This window comes from Scleropages formosus, chromosome 16, assembly GCF_900964775.1.
Source record: "Scleropages formosus chromosome 16, fSclFor1.1, whole genome shotgun sequence".
NCBI lineage: Eukaryota > Metazoa > Chordata > Actinopteri > Osteoglossiformes > Osteoglossidae > Scleropages > Scleropages formosus.
In genome coordinates this window covers 16,898,489-16,920,617 of record NC_041821.1, presented here as the reverse complement: position 1 = coordinate 16,920,617, position 22,129 = coordinate 16,898,489, and the positions used below count along the sequence as shown (strand labels likewise).

The following is a 22,129-nucleotide window of genomic DNA, read 5'->3' as shown; positions in this document are numbered from 1 at the left end:
TGTTAGTTGGGTCCCTGTCTGCATACCCAGATGCAGAGCAATACCGAAACAGCGTCCAAACACATACTGCGATCGAGTGTACTGTGTGCCAGGTAATTTCGTTTTTACTTACACTGATAATTTATACTGAGACTGAGGGGGTGCAGTGGCGCAGCGGGCTTGGCCGGGTCCCGCTCTCCGGTGGGTCTGAGGTTCGAGTCCCGCTTGGGGTGCCTTGCGATGGACCGGCGTCCCGTCCTGGGTGTGTCCCCTCCCCCTCCAGCCTTGCACCCTGTGTTGCAGGGTTAGACTCCGGTTCGCCGTGACCGTGCTCGGGACAAGCCGCTTCAGCCAGCGTGTGTGTGTGTGTGTGTGTGTATACTGAGACTTGAGATAAGCGTTAAATTGCTTTTGTATGACCATACAAGGGAGCACGCTTGTCGGATTTTTAAAAAAAAAATGTCTCACAGTCACATCAAGTACACAGCTGTTGACTTTTCTACAAAGGGAATCTAGGAAAAGTGTTTGAGTAACATAATATAAGTACTCGTTGGCCTGTTCATCGCGGCCACTAATATTAAAAGCTATTTATGCAGCTATGTAAATTAGCCGTTTTCCAGATATTATCTCACAGGACGTTTTTTTTCTTCTGTTGCCATTGTTAAAATGTGCCTTTCTGGGACCCTTGTCACTCTTGACAGAATCCCCTCCTTGTACTGTTCCGATAGCCAGCTGCAGGTAGTCTCAATGTAAGAATGTAAAAGTACTTTCCCAGACTGCACTTCTATTACCGTTCAGGAACACGGTGTTACAATCAGTGCTGGGATTTACCATACTCTAGTATGCCTGCGTGGGACATTTCCGGTGACATTTCCCTTTAAATACATTTATAGTGCGAATGCGATAAAATACAAGCTTCTTGGAGCAATATTTATCGAACGGCTAAAAGGTTCGTTATATTGTTTACTTATTCGTTCGGCTCACACTTTTCTCCAGAGAGATTTACTACGTTAAGCTACTTGCAATCATTTACCCATTTATACAGCTAGTCATTTTCACTGGAAAAAATCTAAGTACTGTACTTAAGGTAATAACAGCAGGAGGTGGAATTTCATCCTCTGTCCTTCAAGTGCAAGGCAACCAATGTGACCGCAGCGCAGCCTGCTACCACAGTGCGATTAACTAAAAATAACATTCGTCTGCTTCGGTTAAGTCCGTTAGTGGAAATGCGGTGGCGCAACAGGTTATGCCGATGCCTTGATAACACATCCATCCCTATGCCTGTTAAATTTGCAACCTAGTCTTTTTTCTGATGAAGGTGCCGAATGTGCAGAGCGTGTTTTGATAATTCATACATATTCGGTAAAAATTGTATTTTATTGCTGTGGTCTACACCGGAAGCTCATTATTCCACAAATATGTGGTTCACTCAGGTGTATAACTCTGAGAAGTTAACATTTATCCAGCATGCTGACACAGTAGCACTGGTAGCTCACCTCAACATACTTTGGGCACATTGTGAAAAGACTAGATTCTTTAAAAAATGTCACGTATGGAAAAATTGAAGGACAAAAGAGGATCACCAGCGGTCGGAAGGATTGACTCGATCGCCGTGAAAATGGACGCACCCCTTTCAACAATAAGGACACAGGTGGAGGACAGGACTTTCTGGAAATGCTCTCTATGTGTAGCTGAAAGAGATGACACCAACTCAACAGCTGTCACAGTCCAAAGATGTGCTTCAGGTGAATTTAGGAATGTACATAGCCCCGAAGGGTGTGTGTATGAATGAAAGTATGATTTCCCTGTGATGTACTAGGTTTCCCATGGAAGAGGTACCTTGCTTCATTCCCTATGTCTCTGGAATAGGTTCCAAACCACCATAACCTTGCATAGGACAAACAGTTAATGATGATGGATTTGTGAAAGTGAACCTTTGATCTGCTTCATAATTCTGATGTATTTTAGAATATGTCATCACCGTGTCGGAACTTGTTAGATAGTCCTAGGTGGCCACAGCTGCAGAACATTGCACTGTTGGCCCTTGTGCGAATTTGCATTTCAGTTCTATACTTAATCTGTCTCTGTTCCGCTGACATAGGTCTGTTCTGTCGTGCTGTTATTTAGTTTTAAAATGTTAATATATAACGCCACATAAAACAGAACACGTCGGGAAAATGTTTTTTCGACCTCTCTGATTTCTGATTTTTATTGCCGTGGTCGTACCCAAGTGCGGAGCGAACGGGGCTTTTATTATGGAAATCCAAAACTCGTAGTCACGGGACACGCGAAGGTCTCCGAGACGCCTACGTCGTTGAGCAGGGAATCCAAAAGACGAGGTCGAAAAACAGGCAAGAGGTCGATGATCAAAAAGAGTCGAAGAGGACAAAGGAGCGGGGCAAGGGAACTGGGAAGAGGACGTGGAGGTAAGGAAGGCGCTAAGGCTGAGTAGGGAGTTGGCGAGTTGCGAGGCTGAACAAGGTTCCGGGTTAGTTCTTGTTCTGCCTCAGCCTTTTACTGGTCTACCTATGCCGAGCCCCAGGTGCGACCCGTTGCTCCGGCGGCGTGGCCGCGGCATTTATAAGCCCTCACTTAATTGCCTCGAGGTTTTGATGTTTTGAAAGTTATTGCACATGATAAAACTGATGTTGCCCTTTTGACCAAAAAATCTTCGGTTAGGATTCCTTTGTAGTTTTTTAACTAAATAGTTTAGTCCGAGAGGCAGACAGGTAAAGGGAGGAAGCTGTGGCAAAGAAATTTTCCGTGTACTCGTGGTGTAGGCGTAGTTTTCACATTCAGTAAAACTTTCATCACAGCAGACCTCTTCCACAGTTCGTTGCATGTTTCAGAGAAGGCAATCTTTCTGAAATAATTCAAAACCTCTGGCTTGCAAGGGTAACAGTGACTTAGGCAATGTTTTTTAGTGACAAGGATGCAGTGCATTAAACAGGGGTCTGATGTCTTTTTGACATACCTGACCTTTTTAGTCTGCTGTAAATCCTCAACACATGATGAGATTGAGATGTTGTTCAGCTTTGCAAAACATACAAAACTGTCACTGCTGTGCTTGTGGTTAGAGTAAAATGTACTTTGGCATATTTCCAGTCACCTTTCTTGTAATTAGTTTAAGCTTAATGTTTCGTATGTCATGTTCAGTGTAGAATATTTGCACTCTACCAAAACCAATATATTATATTCATTCCCATTATAATTATTTTCTCTTTTCAAAATTTCCAACATCAGTGTGCATCTTTTCTTCAAAGAATGTTGCCTTTTTAAAACTATTTCAGTTTTATAATGAAAGCAATATTAAAAGAAATAAGACTGCAAAGGGGTTAGGGTTAGGCTAACCGTTACCCTTAAATTATTTAATGGGATTTTCTTAACACTTACACTGATTAGCCAAAACATTAAAACCACCTGCCTTCTATTGTGTAGATCCTCCTCGTGCCACCAAAACAGCTCTGACCCATCGAGGCTTGGACTCCACAAGACCTTTGAAGGTGTCGTGTGGTATCTGGCACCAAGACGTTAGAAGCAGGTCCTTTAAGTCCCCTAAGTTGCCGGGTGGGGCCTCCGTGGATCGGACTTTTCTTTCCAGCACACCCCACGGACGCTCGATCGGATTTGCAGGCCGAGTAAACACCTTGAACTCTTTACCGTGCTCCTCAAGAAACCAATCCTGAACAATTTTTGCAGTGTGGCAGGGCCACTTCCATCAGGGAATACCGTTGCCATTATGGGGTGTACGTGGTCTGCAACAATCTTTAAGCAAGTGGTACGTGTCAAAGTTACATCCGCACGAATGCCAGCAAAACGTTGCCCGGAGCATCACGCCGCCTCTGCCGGCTCGCCTTCTTCCCGTCGTGCATCCTGCCGCCGTTTCTTCCCCAGGTAAACGACGCGCACGCACCCGGCCGTCCGCGCGATCTGAAAGGAAACGCGATTCCTCGGACCTGGCCGCCCTCTTCCGGAGGTGGTCCTCCGTGGTCCGGTTCCGAGCTTCGCGCGCCCATTGTAGGCGCTTTCGGCGGTGGACGGGGGTCGGCGCGGCCGCTCTGACCGGTCTGCGGCTACGCAGCCCCGTTCGCAGCAAGCTGCGATGCACTGTATGTTCCGACACCTTTCTATCCTAGCCAGCATTCAGGCAATCGTTCAGCGGTTGTCCTTCCTTCGACCACTTTTGTTAGGTTCTAGGCACCGCATTCTGGAAAGAACCCGAAAGACCTGCCGTTTCGGAGATGCTCTGACCCAGTCGTCTAACCGTCACAATTTGGCCCTTGTCAAAGTCACTCAGATTCTTACGCTTGCCCATTTTGCCTGCTTCCAACACATCATATTCAAGAACTGACTGTTCACTTGCTGCCTAATGTATCCCACCTGTTGACAGGTGCCACAGCAACGAGATAATCAGTGTTATTCACTTTACCTGTCAGTGGTTTTAATGTTGTGGCTGATCTGTGTATTTCCCTACTTAAACATTATCAATACCTCTGTGCTTTCATGGTTTTCAATTGACATTACATGACTTTGAGGCCTAATTAGGAATTAGTGTGTGTATATAATGTATATGTATATATACTGTATATATATATATATATATATATATTTGTTATTTACTTTTACCCCTCAGTCTTGCCCTCTGATTTTCATCTTGGCAGCATTCCTTGTTTTGGAAAGCAAAATAAACTCCAAAATATTTTCCATGACTTCAGCGGTGTAGCAAGCAACACGCCTCTGACATTCTTAACAATTTCCAGTCAAGCAGCAGGATGAGTAAAGTCATCTGAAGTGAGCTTCTGCAGCAGGCAAACCGGCCTCATTAGAGAGTACAATTTCAAATTACTTTTGACACTACTATAGGGATTTCATGAGATGGTTTTTGGACTTCAGGAAGTTCAAGAATTTGGTGTACTCAATGACACAAAAGTAATTTCTACCAACAGCCATTAGGCACAGTAGTAAGTCTGCTTGCTGTCGGGTTTCCAACCTCTGAATAATTGAGTACTACCGAGCTTCCTTTCTACTGTCTCATTTTGCATTCCCTGTCTTGTGTCTAAATGTGTTTATATATGTCTGTTTTCTTATTTTCTCATGTTTTGTCACTTCATGTATGTTATATGTTGCATGTCGATGTGCAATTTGCTTCTGAGGAGTCATTCATTCTTTCATTCATTCATTCATAAATTACTTGTCATGTGTTATATCTTACTTCTACCCTCACCAGAACAAGTGGAAAGGAAATTGACTGACTAATGTTATATATTGCAGTAAGGGATTTTCTTCTCATTTTCATTAATTTTAACGTCTAATTAATTCATTCATTTAGGGAACACCATGTTTTCTAATTTAATTCTAAATTTAAACATGAATAAAGACCTGTACTGTGATTTATCTAATTATTTAACTTGTTAGTAAAATATTGTAAAAATTACTGTAACTGTGATTTTATTATTTTTATTTTGCAGAAATAGAAACTTCTATTTGCCAGATGAAAATGAAAGCAACAACATATTACAGTTTACTTTTTGTGAGCAGCTGGACAGCATTTGATTCTAAGAAATATCTGTGCTGCTACAAACTTACAAACAGGATTCTAAAGTACATCTAAAATAAGAGCAAACAAACCAGTAAAGAAAATATATAATAATGTCATTAACAATTTGTTTTATGTCATGGAGTTCATGAAGACAATGATCCGTTTGTTTAGTAGAGGTTGTATTTGTGCTGTCGTAAGCCTAAGAATTGGGATAATTCCGAAATGCTCACAACAAAGACATGTTGAAGCTGTCTTATACAGTACTTAGCATAGCTCAGCACAAAGCACACATCACTGGAAAATTTTATTTGCTTTCTCAATAGATATGCAATGACCTTTTGGCTATTGGTTCTTCACACTCCTAACATCATGTCAACATGAAATGAAATGAAATCTCTTTATTGTCACTTCACCATAACCACAAGTGTACAGGTGGTGAAAATCTTTGGCGCGTTCTCCGCGTTTGTGCAGCATAAACAGTAAACATATACACATATGTAGTAGAAGGATAAAGTGCAGCGCTTGGGAGGTAGCGTGTCTTGTGCATGTGGTGGCATTATTAGAGTTCAACAGTTTGATGACCTGCAAGAAGCTGTCCGCAGCCTGCTGGTGCGGGACCTGATGCTGCGATGCTATCCTCCTGATGCTAGCAGCGAGAGCAGTCCGATCCTCTGTGCTTTCCTCACAAACCGCCTGCTGTAGATGTCCCGGAGGGAGGGAAGCTCGCTTCCGACGGTGTGCCGGGCTGTCCGTACTACTCTCTGCAGAGCTTTGCGGTTGAGGACGGTGCTGTTCCCTTACCGGGCGGTGATGCGGCCAGTCAGGGTGCTCTCCACGGTGCAGGTGTGGAATGATCTGAAGATGTGGTGGCTCATACAGAACTTCCTCAACCGTCTGAGGTGGAAGAGGCATTGGTGAGCTTTCTTCGCCACTGCCTCAGTGTGAGTGGACATTACATATATTCTAGGAATGTCATGAGACACCGCCTTAGTCAAAATAACAGTACCCCATCAATGACTGCAGCTGTGTGGCTGTAGTAGGTACAACCTCCTGCCAAAAACTTCTTGGTTTCAGGAACTGTAAAATTTCTGCCAACTAAAGGTTGTCGGGAATGCTAAAGAATCTCACTGAAGTAAGCTGTAGCAAGGCCATCAACTGCTTTGTATGGTAAAAGGATGATAGCAGTCCGTATGAATGTGGTTTTCACATTTGGTCAGTAAACCTCCACAGTTAGCAGAAAGCGGTAACTGATTTGCAAATGGTGTTTTTGTAAAAAGCTTACTTTATCTACTGTTGAAACTTCATTTATTGTCATTGTCTTGAGAATTTATATGAGAAATAACAAAGTAGTGATAACTGGTTGTCCTGGGCAAGGTCATGCATGGTCCAGAGCTAGACTAGGCAGGGTACACCCCAGACCGGACATCAGTCTATTGTTGGGTAGCCACACATGTACAGTCAAGCACAAATATGCAAACTCCAGGCAGTTTAGAGTCACCAGTTCACCCAAAACAGATCTTTGCTCTGTGGGAGGAAACAGGAGCATCCACAGGTAACCCATCTGAACACATGGGGAACATGCAGACTTTGCACAGACTGAAGAGGAACTGACCCTACACTCTAATTTTACACTAAAGGTGCTGTGAGACAGCTGTGCTACCAGCTGCACCGCAATGGGCGCTGTATTTGAAAACATTCTGAAAATTCAATTTGTTTCAATTCAATTTATTTTTACAGAGCGCTCTTCTCACGCAGTGACACAGAGTGCTTTGGCACAGACAACAAATAAATCAGATAAGAAACAAAGAAGACAGCTGACCACCGACTATCATAATATAATGCTTTTATAGAGCTGAAAGTATACCTACTGGCCACGGAGGGAAGGAACAAAAACTCCCAACTGAAAATCGAGGGAGAAAAAAAACCTCTGGGGGTCCAAGGGCCAGTGGCTGCCCACCCCTCCTGGGCATTCTAGATTAAGTAACAATTCTAAAAATAAACTTTATATATTCCACCTGGGGGGGCATGGTGGCACGGCAGGCTTGGCTGGTGCCAGCTGCGTGGCAGGCTGGGGGTTCGAGCCCTCCTTGGGGTGCCCTGTGAGAGACTGGTGTCCCACCCTGGGTGTGTCCCCTCCCCCCTCCAGCATTGTGGCCTGTGTTGCCAGGTAGGCTCTGGCTCGCCGTGACCCCGATTGGGACGGGCAGTCGCTGACGTTGGTTTGGTATTTCACCTAATTTTTTTTTAGTTTATCCCAGAAACACACTGGCTGTAGTAACGTGACCTTTAAGGTATGAGTAAAAGTATGATCAGTGTTGCTAAGGAAGAGTAATGCTTTACTGAAAAGAGCAAATTAAACCTCAGTTATCTTTAATTTAAATGTTAGAACATCACAAAGGTCTTCTACTTGTACATCTGAAATCAGTTTTCACACAAAGGAAATGTTATTTATACAAGAGGTTTTTGATTGTGTACAAAAGTGAAACTCTTTAATTATGTAAAACGAGTAATATGATTTCTCAGAAACTTTCAATAACATGACACATAAACATTCTTGACATGTTCCCAAGACAAGAGTGGCATTGTAAGCCCTTTATGCTTGCCTCAACATTACTAATTAAATTTCTCCAAGAGAAGATGATGTGGTAAATGAAGATGCTTCGCTGACCCATTTATACTACAACGTATATTATTGGTGTAGTTTAGAGTAAGTCCCTTGCTTAAGGGTACTAGAAACCCTCATATAAATGCATGCCCAGCAACATTGGTTTCATAATTGGATGCTCATGTTTGAAATTTATCCAAAGCGTGTTAAAAAAAATTGAAAGTCATGTGGTATGTAAGTGCAGTGGAATTGCAGTAATGTGCTCTAGTTGCTTCTAGACCTCTCCATCGGCTGGTGTGTTAAGAATGTCAGAGTGGTGCTTTAAGAGCATGGGGCGTTATGGGAAGTGTGTGAAATATCCACAGGAGCGTCTGTCAACCTTATTGGGTATCTGGTTTAATTGAATGATTCCAGAGACAGCAGAGCAATTAGCAGGAAAAGTTTAACTGATGGTTTTTTTGGGTATGTATGCAAATTTTAGTTGCAGTGCTTAGTTTTAGAAGCTTATTCACTGCAAACACCATGTACTCGGGGAACCTGGAACAGTAATTCTACCCTGGCGCTTTCAGGAGTGACGGAAAACTTCCCTGGGTTTTTACATCACAGTCTGGACGCAGGATAGCAAAGGTGACAGGTGTAATGCGCTTTGGTATTATTTTCTGAGATCTCCATTGCTTTAGAGAAAAGTGTCTGCTAAACAGACGAATGCAATTCTCTTAAGTCTTTATGATTAGGATTCAGCACCAATATGTATTTTTCATTTGTACTTTTTACAAGTCGACACGAAAGGTATAGGAAATGTGCAGCATTAGTTATATTCATGTCACTCCCAAGGCCAGGTCAGTATGTGCATACATGCGGTCCCCGATTTACGATCGTTTGACTTGCGATTTTTTCATCTTTACGATGGTGAGCTGGCGATAGACATTCAGTAGAAACCATACTTTGAATTTTGATTTTTTTTTTCCCTGACAAGCGATATGCAGTGCGATACTCTCTCGCGTTGCTGGGCAGCGACAGCGATCCGCATCTCCCAGTCTGTCACGCAGAGGTGTGTATTAGGTGTATTAAATGCATTTTCAACTTACGATATTTTCAACTTATGATGGGTTTCGCGGACTGTAACCCCATTGTAAATTGGGGACCACCTGTACTTCACACTGATAGCTAATAAGTGATGTACCCTGCTATATATTGTACGATATCAGAATCTGCAACTCCAAGTTATTCGTTGGACCCCTGCACAAGGACTGACATCAGTGTTGTAAAATTTTTTCGTTGGTTAGGAAATGAGAGGTGCGGACCCAGGTATGTAGAGATTAGCAAGACAGGATGCTGTCCAGGGTGCTGAATTTTTGGCAGGAAAAAAGCTGAGTTTAATTGAGATCTTCGCACATTACCTCATTCCATCGCTCATGGCCCCGCATCTACTCCAACTCTTTGACGCAGCAATATTTGAAATCTTTCATTTGTATCTTTCTAGAAAACACACTCTGAGACAACAACAGGGCTGCTCACTGAAGTGAAGGGACTCGCCTTGTTGCTTACATAGAAGTGTACACCTGCTTATTTTTTCACAGTTACCAATTTTTTTTCCTCCCTCCTTTGTTTTGCCTTCCAGCAAACTGAACATTTGTAGGCAGTTTATTACCACTGTGTACAAGGGAAATCAGAAACACACACAGTCTGAAGTCACTTATCCCAAGCAGGGTCATGGTGAACTGGAGCCTAACCCAGCAACACAGGAAGCAAGGCTGGAGGGGGAGGGGACAGATCTAGGCCTGGACGCCAGTTCATCATAAGGCACCCCCAGCAGGACTCGAACCCCAGACCCACCAGAGAGTGGGACCCAGCCAATCCCTCTGCACCACCACGCCCCTCACATCCTTTATTCACTTTTACATAATTATCATCTGTTAACATGCATATGTAACAATTGTCAGGATATGTAATTTGCTGGTCTATGAAGGCAGAAACATTAAATATAATTTTAATATACATATATATATATATATATATATATATATATATACATATTTTATTTGTACAAATGTCAGCATCTTGTGGAAGGTTTTGCTTTCAGTGAGGCTGTGGACTGCAGACAACTAGTAGCATTAAACACGTTGCACACTCTGGAAAACGAGAAATTCGTGAGATTGCGGCTTGGATTCCTGAGTTTACGTGTCGTATTAGTAAGTAAGGACTTCAGAAGGGCAATCAGCGCAGATGGTCCCTGCAGAATGTCACTTTGAGGACCCCTACTCAGTCAGCTCCCAAAATCCTTGCTGTCAGTCTCTAGTTGTGTAGCCACTTGTTTTGCCCGTTCATGTTCACTGAATCTTCCTGTGAAGAAAAGCTCCACACCTGGGGTAACTTTTCTGTGCATCAGTGTCCAGAATAAACTGTCACGCCCCGGCCACGTGCTCCTCCTCTGCACCTGCTAGCGACCTTCAGCGGCAGACTATAAGAGAGGAACAACCCGATAGAGGACAGACCGCAGAACCTCTTCGGACCCTGCTCTCCTCGTCGCGACCTGTGCCCTACGTTCTGTGTTTCCTCCTTGAATCGAGATTTACGATTATCCTGTGAATCACTATCACGAATCGGCCCCCAAATATAGTTTCCCATCATGTTCTCGTTACATGCTCCTTGGTAGCGGCGTTCAAAGTCCAGTATATCCTGGTGGAAGCACTTTGTGGTTTGGCATGGAGTCATTTTCATGTTACAAGACCATTAAGATATTTACCTATTACTGTATTCAGAAATTCCATAAGACTCTGTCTAGCTAGAAGTTTTATGGTCTATATCCGGGGATCTCAACTGGTTTATCATCATGGCCTTGTAATGCTCTTAACCCTGATGTCCCTTTAACACACAAACTAGACTCCAGTATTGGATGTCTGTGGAAGTGGTGCATATATATTTCATCGCAGATGAAATGGTGACAAGTTCTGATTAGGTAAGAAATGACTTTGATCTCTCCAATACTGATTTCCATTAAAAACTTAAAGCTTTGACATTGCATTTCAGCCCTAAAAAAGAAAGCAGACCACAGTCATACCAACTGAAATAGCTTATGTAGCCAGCCAGTTCCAGGGGGACAATCTCTGCACTAAGTACTGTTTTAGCAAGTACTGGCACCTGTTTTTGCGATGCATCGAGAGAGATTTGGGAGCATGACCTTCAGGTGGAGGTATTGGTATGTGTTGATGGCATCTACTCACTTGACACATAATTCCTCTCCACAAACCTTTTTAAATTCCAGCTGTTGAGCAGTGAATAAACATTTGCAACTTTCCTCATCTTGTTATTCATCATCAACACTCATAAACACCAGACATGAGATGTAAATGCTGTGGAAGTTGGATTAAGGTGGTCCCTCACTCCTGTTTCTGCTCTTTCAGAGTGCACTTTATTACCACGTTATCAATTAAATATAAGTAATCTGGGAACTAGTCTGGCGCAGCTGATGGCACAGTGATTAGAGCTGCCACCTTTCCCTCCTGAAGGTTGCTGGTTCAACTTCCACCTACTGCTGTACACTGTGCCCTTGTATAAGGTCTTTACCAAAATCTGCAGTTAAAAAAAAAACGGTATAAATGGGTAGATAACTGTACGTATAGTAACTCTTGTAAGTTGCTTAGCAGAAAAGTGTCAGCTAAATTAATAAATGCTTGTATTTTTCAAAATTTGCAATTCAAATGATCATAATGCAAGAAGCAGACATATAAGGTCTTAAAAAGTTAAGTCTTATACTAAAATATGAGAAAAAAGCCTAAGTTAAACAAATTAAATGAAGTTGTTAACAAACTTCATTCACGTTTCTATTTCTGCACTCTAGTTAAAACTATTATAAAGTTAGACCAAGTGAGACACCAGGCCTGTTTTCTCTTCCATTCAGCGGTATCTGTGATGCCGTGTAGTGATCTTTGCACAAACATAGTAGGCCAACTCAGTTCACAACAGCAGGTGGTGTAAAGGGAGAGACAAAGGAATTCATGGGAACTGCGGGAAGAGTCACGGCTCCTGCGGTGGGCAAGCCCGATCGCACAGCCTCGTTCTGCGCTTCCAGCTGGGATTCTCATGGGCTCGCAAAAGGTGCCAGGTCTAGAGGTGCCTGGGACATAAATAAATAACGGTTGTGTTTCATAGCATGTCTCAGGGATCACGTTTCGCATGTAACCTGCCCCTACCGGTGTTCTTCGTGTTTGTTTTCACTTATGTTTTCCTTGTTATGCAGTATACGCAGCTGTAGAAATGAGCAGGGGGTCCAAAGAACGCTGGTCTCACCAAGGAGAAAGGACCCAGCACAAAAGCATGTGCAGAGTGTAATTTAAGTTTCTGCCAAAGAAAAAGTTGTTAGAGTATTAATGTACCCCATTTGTGATCCTAGCAGTCTCATTTGTCTCCAAGGAGGTGGTGCTGAGCTCTCTCGAAGTGGGACCGAGTCGGCATCTTATATAGTGTGGTGTGTTTTTAGTGATCTCACACACACACACACACACACACACACACACATCGGCTGAAGCCACTTGTCCTGAGCAGGGTCGCGGCGAACCGGAGCCTAACCCGGCAATACAGGGCGCAAGGCTGGATGGGGGAGCGGACACACCATCACAGGGTACCCCGCACAGGACTCAAACCCCAGACCCGTCCAAACCTGCCGCACCACCGCACCCCCTCGTGATTAATTACAATAATAATAAGTTGTCAGAATTTTGTATCTCTAGAATTCAGTTTTGCCCAGGAGACAGGTCTGCGATAGTGGAGCATGTCCCTAATTCGAAAGAAAATTTGTGAGAATTTGCCTGAAGTTTGATGTAAGGCACAGTAAGAAAGAGGTGAAGTGGAGTCCTGGGGCTGCCTTACCCTTTCCGGCACCCGTCTTTGCCCCTCTCCAGAGGAGTCAGTTATTAGCATGGCAGCATCGCAATCACTACCAGCTGCTGTGTCTTGCACATGATATCTCACATATTCATGTAACGGGTAGCTTACATGGCATTTCTCCGAGACAGCTGTAAGCTGACACGAGCTACATCTCCGGTTTACGTGCAACCCTTTGCACACGTTGTCATGTATTTGAATGGTGAGCCCTGTGCTCTCCACCTGACTGTTTCCATATTTATGGAAAGCATGAAATACATATTTGGTTGGGGAGGTTTTCAAGGCTATATGGCCAAAAGTTTGTCAGTTTATATCGTACGAGTACTTGTAGGTTGTCATGATAATTTGTTTTATTGTTACAAATTGCAAAATTATAAAGCATATGCAAGCTACATAAATTTGACATAGCCTAAGTGTAGTATTTAGCTTTTTTTGATTAACCAATACTAAAATCAGTATTAAAATCTAATCAGACATAACTCTTTTATTTTGTCCATTGTGACATACGGTAGTAATTCCATAAATATCCGTGGCATGGTGGCACAGCGCCTGGGTGGGGTGGTGTGTGAGGATGTGTGTTCAGTCCCTGCTCAGTCTGTGTGGAGTTTGCATGTTCTCCAGGAGTCTGCATGGGTTTCCACCCACAGTCCAATACTTGCCATTCAGGTTCACCCCTAGTGTGTGAGTGACAGAGAGAGTGTGTTCCTCTGATGTATGGATGAGTGACCCAGTGTAAGTAGTGTACCTAGCAGTGTAAGTCACCGTGGTGAATAAGGTGTGTGGGCTGGTAACAGTACATAGTATCCATTGTAAGTTGCTTTGGAGAAAAGTATCAGCATGGGGTGGCATGGTGGCACAGTTAGTAGTGCTGCTTTCTCACAGTGCCTCAGTGGTGTGAGAGAATGTGAGTTCAATCCTTACTCATTCTGTGTGGAGTTTGCATTTTCTCCCCATGTCTGCATGGGTTTCCCCGGGTGCTCTGGTTTCCTCCCACAATCCAAAGACATGCTGTTCAGGTTCCCCCATAGTGTGTGAGTGTCACAGAGTGAGTGCGTTCCACTGATGTATGGATGAGTAACCCCTTGTAAGTAGTTTCTCTAGCAATGTAGTCACCTTGGTGAATAAGGTGTGTGGGCTCAACAATACATAGTATCCTTGGTAAATTTGCTTTGGACAAAAGTGTCTCCTAAGTAAATAAATGTAAATGTAATATTGTGAGACAGAGATAATAAAATATTATTGCTTTCCTTCAAAGACAGAGCAAATACATCTTATGTTAAGTTCATGTAAGGTATAAATGTTCATACAGTATAACTTTTAGATCATGCCCGGATAAACCTCTACGCAGCTACTCCTGTAATGTAATGCAAATGTTTATAATGTTGCCATGCGAAATTTCATTCTATTGTATACAGTGACAATAAAGTATCTTATCTTATGTTTATATGTATCTCCAAAAAAAAGAAAATTTACTAGGAAGGTGATCAGGTATCGTGGATATTTTGATAAAGTTTTATACAGCTACTCAAGTGATGAACATTGGTTCATATGGTGGAAAGAAACTAACTGCACTTAAGAATCACATGTCTGCATCTAAGTGTCTCTTTCTGCTAATGTAATGCACACTTTGTATTTTCTATGAGATGTATGCCGCTTCGGAGAAAAGCGTCTGCAAAATGAATAAGAGTAAATATAAATTTTAGAAGCATTAAAGAGAAGCATAAAATGAGGCTATTAATTTAATGCATTTTAAGACAGTTTAATGTAACACAGAAGCCATACTCTCAGGAAATACTAAGGCAAGCATAAATATTTATTTTATGGATTATTCATTATAAAACTTTAAGAGACTAGTGTGTACTTCAGGATTCTTTCTGAAGCTCTTACAACTGTACAACGAATGGACGCTTTCGTGCCTGAAAGCACTTTCTGTCAATTCTTACTGAACCCACCAATTTGTCCTAAAAGGGCAGCCTGGGCTGGTACAATAGCTCACAGCCACCTTGATAGCTGTTTTTAACCAGGAAAAGTGTTCAGAGTGGACCTGTTACCACCCACATCTCTGCTTTCATCCGGACAACCAGGGCTCCACATAGTGCCTGAAGGTCAAGCACCACTGACCTTCAGAAAGGTTTATTTAATTCTTAAAAAGAGCAAGAAAGTTTCATGCAAACTTTGAGCTGTCTGAGAGCTTAATGACAGGGATCTTTTGTGGAGTACTTTGACGAAAAAGCCCGCAGTGCACTTTCTGACATTCTTACTTGGTTGAAGTGTACAGCCCTGCAGGACTGATTTTAGGGTTAGTAATAAAGAAGTCGAGGGGTGCGGTGGCGCAGTGGGTTGGACCGGGTCCTGTTCTCTAGTGGGTCTGGGGTTCGAGTCCCGCTTGGGGTGCCTTGCGACGGACTGGCGTCCCGTCCTGGGTGCGTCCCCTCCCCCTCCGGCCTCATGCCCTGATTTGCCGGGTAGGCTCCGGTTCCCCACGACCCCGTATGGGACAAGCGGTTCAGAATGAAGAAGTCACTGGTTGTTTTGCAGACTTCACAAGGTTCACATATTCTTCATCTTTTTAATTAATCAGCTCACTTCAGTAGAGAAAAATAAGGCTATTTATATATTTCTTTTACTTTTTTAAAGTTGCTAGTCCTTTGAGGTCTTTTGTACTTCCAGTACCAAATGTCATTACTTTGAATTATTCCAGTGTAATAACCAGCAGTGTATGTGACTAAAGTCATAAGTACAAGGTGGTATATAAGTAATAATTATGGCAAAAGGTTCAGTGCATTTTCCATAAGCAAAACTTTAAGATAAAACAAATATTGCCTGCTGAGACTGATTAGAAATATCATGTAACGTTAAGTGTTCGATATCAACGAAAATGACTCTCAATTTGCTTTCAAGTTGTTCTTCTCAAGAAAGATATGGGTCTCAAGTACAGAGAAATATGATTCAGTAAATAAGTATATGGACTGTGAAGCAACTCAGAGCCTAGAATTCAGATGAATAACATGTCTTTCGGTGTTAGAAAAAAAAACACTTGGGCAACATTCAAATGCCTTAGGGCCACAGATGTGTCCAGTTGTGAGCCCACAATAGTAAAGGAACAATGAGGCAACTGTGTTATCTGCTGAGCTACAATGAAACCAAAGAGCTCTGTTGGAAGGAACATATCGTATGTTGTCAGAAAAGATGTCTCGGCAAAGAAAAAACAAGGGCAAGTAAGGTGCAGCTGGATCCTCCATGCAGTCACTCAACGTACATATTGCCTTTTTTCACTCATTATACACATGTAATGCACCCATTAATGTCACATCCTACTTGTCTTCCATTAATTTTATGTTCTAAATCCTGGGATTTAAGAAACAAGCAGCTCAAAATAGTCTTAATATCAATACAAAATTAAAACCTTGGTAGGATTATGTGCCCTCACATTTCAAATGAAGGCCTGGAATTACTCTAATAGGGTAATCTGAATGGAGCCTTCCCCACATCTCTTATGCTGTGCCATTGTGGGTGGTGTTTTTGTGCAAAATGCAAACACGTGCTTTGCTGTAATCCATGTCCCACTCTGGTTTTCGCTTTGTTTTGATGCAAGTTAACGCTCCAAGTCAACTTTTAGAAGGCTTATGTCTGAAACGGATCATACTGATGGTGTATGGTTTCCCCTTTAGGGTTAGTAACAAACCCCAAGTAACCAAGGCATAGAGCAAACCCAACATAAAGGTACATGTAATAAGTAGTATAACAACACAAACAACAGTGCCCATAAACAACTCATTACTAAAGCTGAAATGAAACTAAATATACCAATATACAAGACAGACAAGGACAAAATGATCCTGTATTAAAGAAAATACAAGTAATCCCTCAAAACTATGCGAATTAACAGCTGTCACACGGAGACAGAGGCGCGGGAGCGGCTGGACCCAAGTGCAGGATCGGTCGTCGGGAACGAAGGGATCGGGCAAGTTCTCAGTGTCGGGGACGAGCGAAGAGTCGGTCGATCGGCGGTCAGAGTGAGAGCGAGGATCCGTGGACGTGGTCAGGGGACGAGGCGAAGGGTTGGAAGCCGGGGGAATGGAGACGGGAAGCAAGGGACGAGGAAGAACAGGACGTGGTGCAGACAGGACAGTTGACTCGGCGAGTTTCCGCAAGGGTTGGGGAGCTGAGGAGGATCTTTTAAGGGTGCGTGTAATGTTTGGTGTCCGGTGCTTGATCTGTGTCAGGTGCTGTTGATTGTGATGCAGGCATGGACTTGACAACAGTTCCCGTTTCAGAGATTCTTAATTTTTTACTGTAGCACCTCACCTGAAAGTGAACTCAGTGTTTACACCTTGAATCAGTTGCATTAACTTTTCAGGGAGGCACCGCACGCCTCCCCTTTATCCCTTTTGCACCTTCCCAGGGGAGGTACACCCCACAAGTTAAGAACCTCTGCCTAATATTACAGTTCAGTTGTTGGAAGAGCGGCAGCGAACGTTACACATTGTTCGTACCTCCTAATAGCTCTGAATCTGGGCTAGAAAAGCATGTTGAAACAACATGTTGTAACAGTGTGTAATGGGCATACCTGCCTGCTGTCCGGTGGCACGTCTCATTAGTACCCTTCATGATTGCAGAACCTTCACCCAACCCCCTGTCACTCAGTGCAAAGGTAATCGCTAATGAAGAGGGGTCCTTGTTTGCCCAGAGAACGTGTGAATCCAGGGCTGGCCGGATTCCACTTATTAGGCCGTAATAGTCATCTTGTCATTTGTCATCCTGGCCGTGACAAGAGAGGAATGTAGGCGATGTAGGTGCTACCATTTCTTGCTGTCAGACAGGGCCCTGGAGGGAGTCCGGTGTTTGCTCAGCCAGATAATGGGCAAGCAGGGGATGTTGAAAAAAAAGATTGCGGGGAAAGAGAGCGGCGTCATGTTAAAGAGCAGGACTTGAGGTTCGCTGGATATTGCATCAGTCCAGTGATGAATAATTGATCTCATCATGCCATGGTCCATTTTCATAAAAATGTGCAAACATTTCCCACCCCATGTGTAATATTTTGCAAGTAACTTATGTTTTCCACAGTTGTCAGTTTACCAATTTATAGTTTCACTCCATCCACAGTGAACGCTCTCTAGTCTTGTGCCCAGTGATTCTGGGATAGGTTCCAGGCCATCGCAACCCTGACCAGGTCAAGCAGTTAGGAAGAATGGATGGATGGATGGATGGATGGATGGATGGATGAATGAATGAATGAATGAATGATAATTAATTGAACAACTTAAGCCAGGTACATTTCTCAAGGGTACCAAAGCTAGGCCCCTCAAGCTCGGAAGCATGTGACCACTGTGGAACCTGAAGTCAGTGCTTTGATGAATGTGAGAAAGGACCAGTACCAGCTGTTATACTGGTAGTACGGCTGCATGTTAGAGATGTCTGAACCAGGCTATTTAGTGTCCAATACTTGACTGGCCCCTCTTATTCAACTGCCTACTGTCCTTTCTTGACAGCGCGTGAACATGACAACGAAGACATGCTAAGAAGGAAAGAATGTTCATGTCTGGCATGTGCTCAAAGTATTTTTGAGACTGTTGCCCTTGACACGTTAAATCATTTGCTGTTTTTTGTTACCGATGCACCTGCAAGTTAGGCATCAACTACGTGGCCTCTTTCAAACTATTAGTTGTCTCGCGCCGCTTCGAAAGCTCACATCAGGGTTTATTGCCAGGAGGACATGCAAAGTCAACACAGACCGAGCGAGGGCTGAACCCACATCTGTTCCCACTGCTCAGACATTGTGGGAGCACTGTGCTACTAGCTGTGCCACCACGCTGCCCCTATAACACACAGCCAATACTACATAAAAAAACGTGTTGTCTCAGAAACGTTGAGAGATGCTGCCCAACCCTCCCTCTCCTTCAATCCCTCCGTTCCCCCCCAATAACTTGTATACCGTAACTTCGTAACACAAGCTACAGGTGTATTTCAGCGAGGTGTTCATCTTTGGGTGGTACGGCGGCACCACTGGTCATGCAGGTGGCCTCGCGGTTCCTGGGCTGTGGGTTTGTACGTGGATTCAAATGCGATTCAGTCTGTGAGTTGACGTGTTCTCCCCATGTTTGCGTGGGTTTCCTCCCGCAGTCCGAAGGCGTGTGTTTCAGGTTATCTCGTGGCTCTCAATTGCCCTTTGTGTGCGTGTATGAGCGAAACAAGTGTGCGTGATTTCCCCAACATGGACCGGTGTCCCATCCGAGGTGTACCTGCCTCACGCCCTATGCTTTTGGGACAGATTCCAAACCAAGACCAGCACTGGCCAAGCAGTTACTGATAATGGATGGATGGACGGTACTGATTATTGTTTTTCTGCGCGTTCCAACCGTTGAGGGTTTGCAGAGTCCCAAAGAACATGGGCCAAAATATATATTCTTTCGTAATAAATTATTTTAAGGTAATTTGGAAAAGTATTGCTTGTAGTCTTGCTTTTTACTACCTAGCTCTTGTGGTACTCGCTTGCTCCGTAGCTGCCTGCTTTGCCCTTCCTGCCTCTGCTCCCTTCTGCAAGTCTTTGCTCTTCTTTCTGTCTCCTTCTTTTTCAGCAAAACTCTAAAGGTCAAAGTAATTGATGACGAGGAGTATGAGAAAAATAAGAACTTCTTCATTGAGATCGGGGAGCCGCACCTGGTGGAGATGAGCGAGAAGAAAGGTGGGGCGTCCGTGCCACGGGGCTCGGCCGCGGCCGTTCCGCGCACGTGCCGGCTCTTACGGGCGGCGCAAGGAGGGGCAGCCCGTCAACCTCAGTCCCAGAGTCTCTGTGCCACCTCTATAGTTAGGACCGTCGAAAGTAATGCGCGCATCTTTTTGCATCGCCTTCATTCACGTGTACTGTATTTTACACTTTGTCGGTACACAATGTTTTTGAGGCGCGACGTCATCGTGACCAACGAAATTCTTTCACGGGCACAAATCGAGGTGAGCAGCGAGCACATTTTGCACATGCCTGTCATCCTTTGATTTCAGCGAATGGAAACAAGAAAGCGCTCATTCGCTGCGTGGAAGAGGTGTCCTCGCTCATTTGAGCGATTGCCGCACGCAGGGAGAAATGAAGCACAGCCAATTCGAAGCACGCTCTGAAACCGTGACAGATAACGCACTCTAAAAATAGAATGCCTCAAACGAGCATCTTTGGTTACGCTGTCGGATTCTGAGATTTGAAGTGCGCGGTTAGGATTTTTTGTTTATTCGTTGATGACATTTGTAGACGGGGTGGCACTGGGAGACCTGTGGTTAGCAATCAGGCTGGGGTTCCCCTCCTTGCGAGCTCAAAGGAGCTACAATAAACATGCTGCAGGACAGCGGGCAGCACCACATGTGACCTGCACGTTCCAGGATCTCACAGGCTGGATGTGTGTGTGTGTGTGTGTGTGTGTGTGTGTGTATCTGTGCCTATAACACACACGATTCCGGCCACTCACAACCCCCCCGTTGTTCAATTTGTCTTGTGTCCCTACAGGAAGTCCATAAGCATTAAAATACTCGATCACGAGGAGTACCATAAGCATTCCCACTTCTACGTAGAGCTGGAGGAGCCAGTGTGGAAAAGGCGAGGATGGACAGGTGTGAGAGTACAAAAGAGCGGGGGGGGGGATCACAGCCAAGTGATGCCCGGTCTTTCCATCCTCTGGCCGCAGTCCCAGCTGTCTCTGTCCCGCTTTCTACTCTCACACTGCCTCCTTCCCTCCCGCCTCGCTGCGGTTCATTCTCCTCAGCTTCTCGAACTTTCAGCAGCCAGGCGTTCAGCGTAAAAATCACATGTCTCAACAGCGTGACCGTTAGAGCCGGATTATGGCGTGTGAGACTTGTGCTCGGATTTGAATCTTACCCGAATCTTGCTTCCTTTCTTCACCGGCACTGCTTCTCCACTGTCCGTTGAGGTCCAATGGGTGTGGAGAGGTGTTCGTACGGACGGGATCGATCAGACAAACTGGCGTCGAACTGGGACAGTCCGTGCGTTACTCTGAAATTGTTCCGGACTCTTTTGCTTTTTGCAGACTTTTTTAAAAGAATGTTGCTCTTTTGCTTCAGGAACTGAAGACATGTGGTTAAGAAAGTCACATGATTACGGTCTATATATATATTTAGTGAACAATACAATATCTGTACTATATTTATGGCAAATTGGACTGGAATGTTTAAAATCCTAAAAAAAAAGTAAAAGCTCTACACAACTAAGGATGAAAACATTTTAGTTTTGTCTAGTTTCGTGGTATTCGTACAGTGCCTTCAGAAAGTACTCAGACCTCTCTGCTTTTTCCATATTTTGTTCTTTTGTAGACATTTTAAAACAGATTGAATTCATTATTTTTTGCAATCAACTGAAACGCAATGCCCCAAAATGACAAAGTGAAACATGCTTGGCAATTTTCTTTAAAATAAAAACAGAATAGTGCAGAAAACTAGATTAATAAATGTGCTACAGAGAAAAACACTTGGCTTGGACAAATTTCTACAGTATTGTTTATACACCTTTCCATCCCAGTTGGACTGTTTCTGTAGTATTTTGTGCAGAGCAGATTTATGAAGTGATTTGATCAACGTAGGAACATTGTTGATCAATTCTTTATTTATTAGTATGTTTGGCTTTGAAAATAATTAAGGTATTATTAATCTGCAAGGTAATTGTACAGGACTATAGAAGCAAGTTTAGGTTTCTTACCATTCAAAATAAAGCAGACTGCTTACCTTTCGGTGCGCAGTTTTATTATAAGAGCTACAGACAAACAAAAAAAGTGACCGTCGATCTCAGGAGGGAATGATCCCTAAGAATCTGCACCGGAAACCTGAGCAGTGAGAGCAAGTACTAATGAAACTGCTCTCTTATTTTCCCTGGACAATAATATAAATAAATATCTGTTTCAACTCTCAGAGAACCGGGAGTAATTTTTTGGACATTTCACAGCCCGTTTAAAATCATAGACGTAAATGGTCAACAGTTTCAGTCTCTGAAGTGTGTTGACTTCAACCTGTTTTCGGGTTTATGTCTAGTAATATATTCCAAGTAGAGATTATGGCTTACATTATAAACCTGATGACGTGTAAACAGAATATGGCTTGATACCATCCATCCTGTTCACAATACAAAT

General features: G+C 43.5%; 1 protein-coding gene across 4 annotated transcripts in view; it reads left to right on the top strand.

The window, feature by feature from the left end:
• Positions 1 to 22,129, top strand: part of LOC108933770 (sodium/calcium exchanger 1-like) — a 58,758-nt gene that overhangs the window by 21,786 nt on the left and 14,843 nt on the right. For all 4 annotated transcript variants that reach the window (XM_018751073.2, XM_029259063.1, XM_018751075.2 and 1 more), the window contains one exon: positions 20,500 to 20,603. In XM_018751073.2, the coding sequence (XP_018606589.1) occupies positions 20,500 to 20,603 (104 nt within the window). The remainder of the gene's footprint in view (positions 1 to 20,499; positions 20,604 to 22,129) is intronic.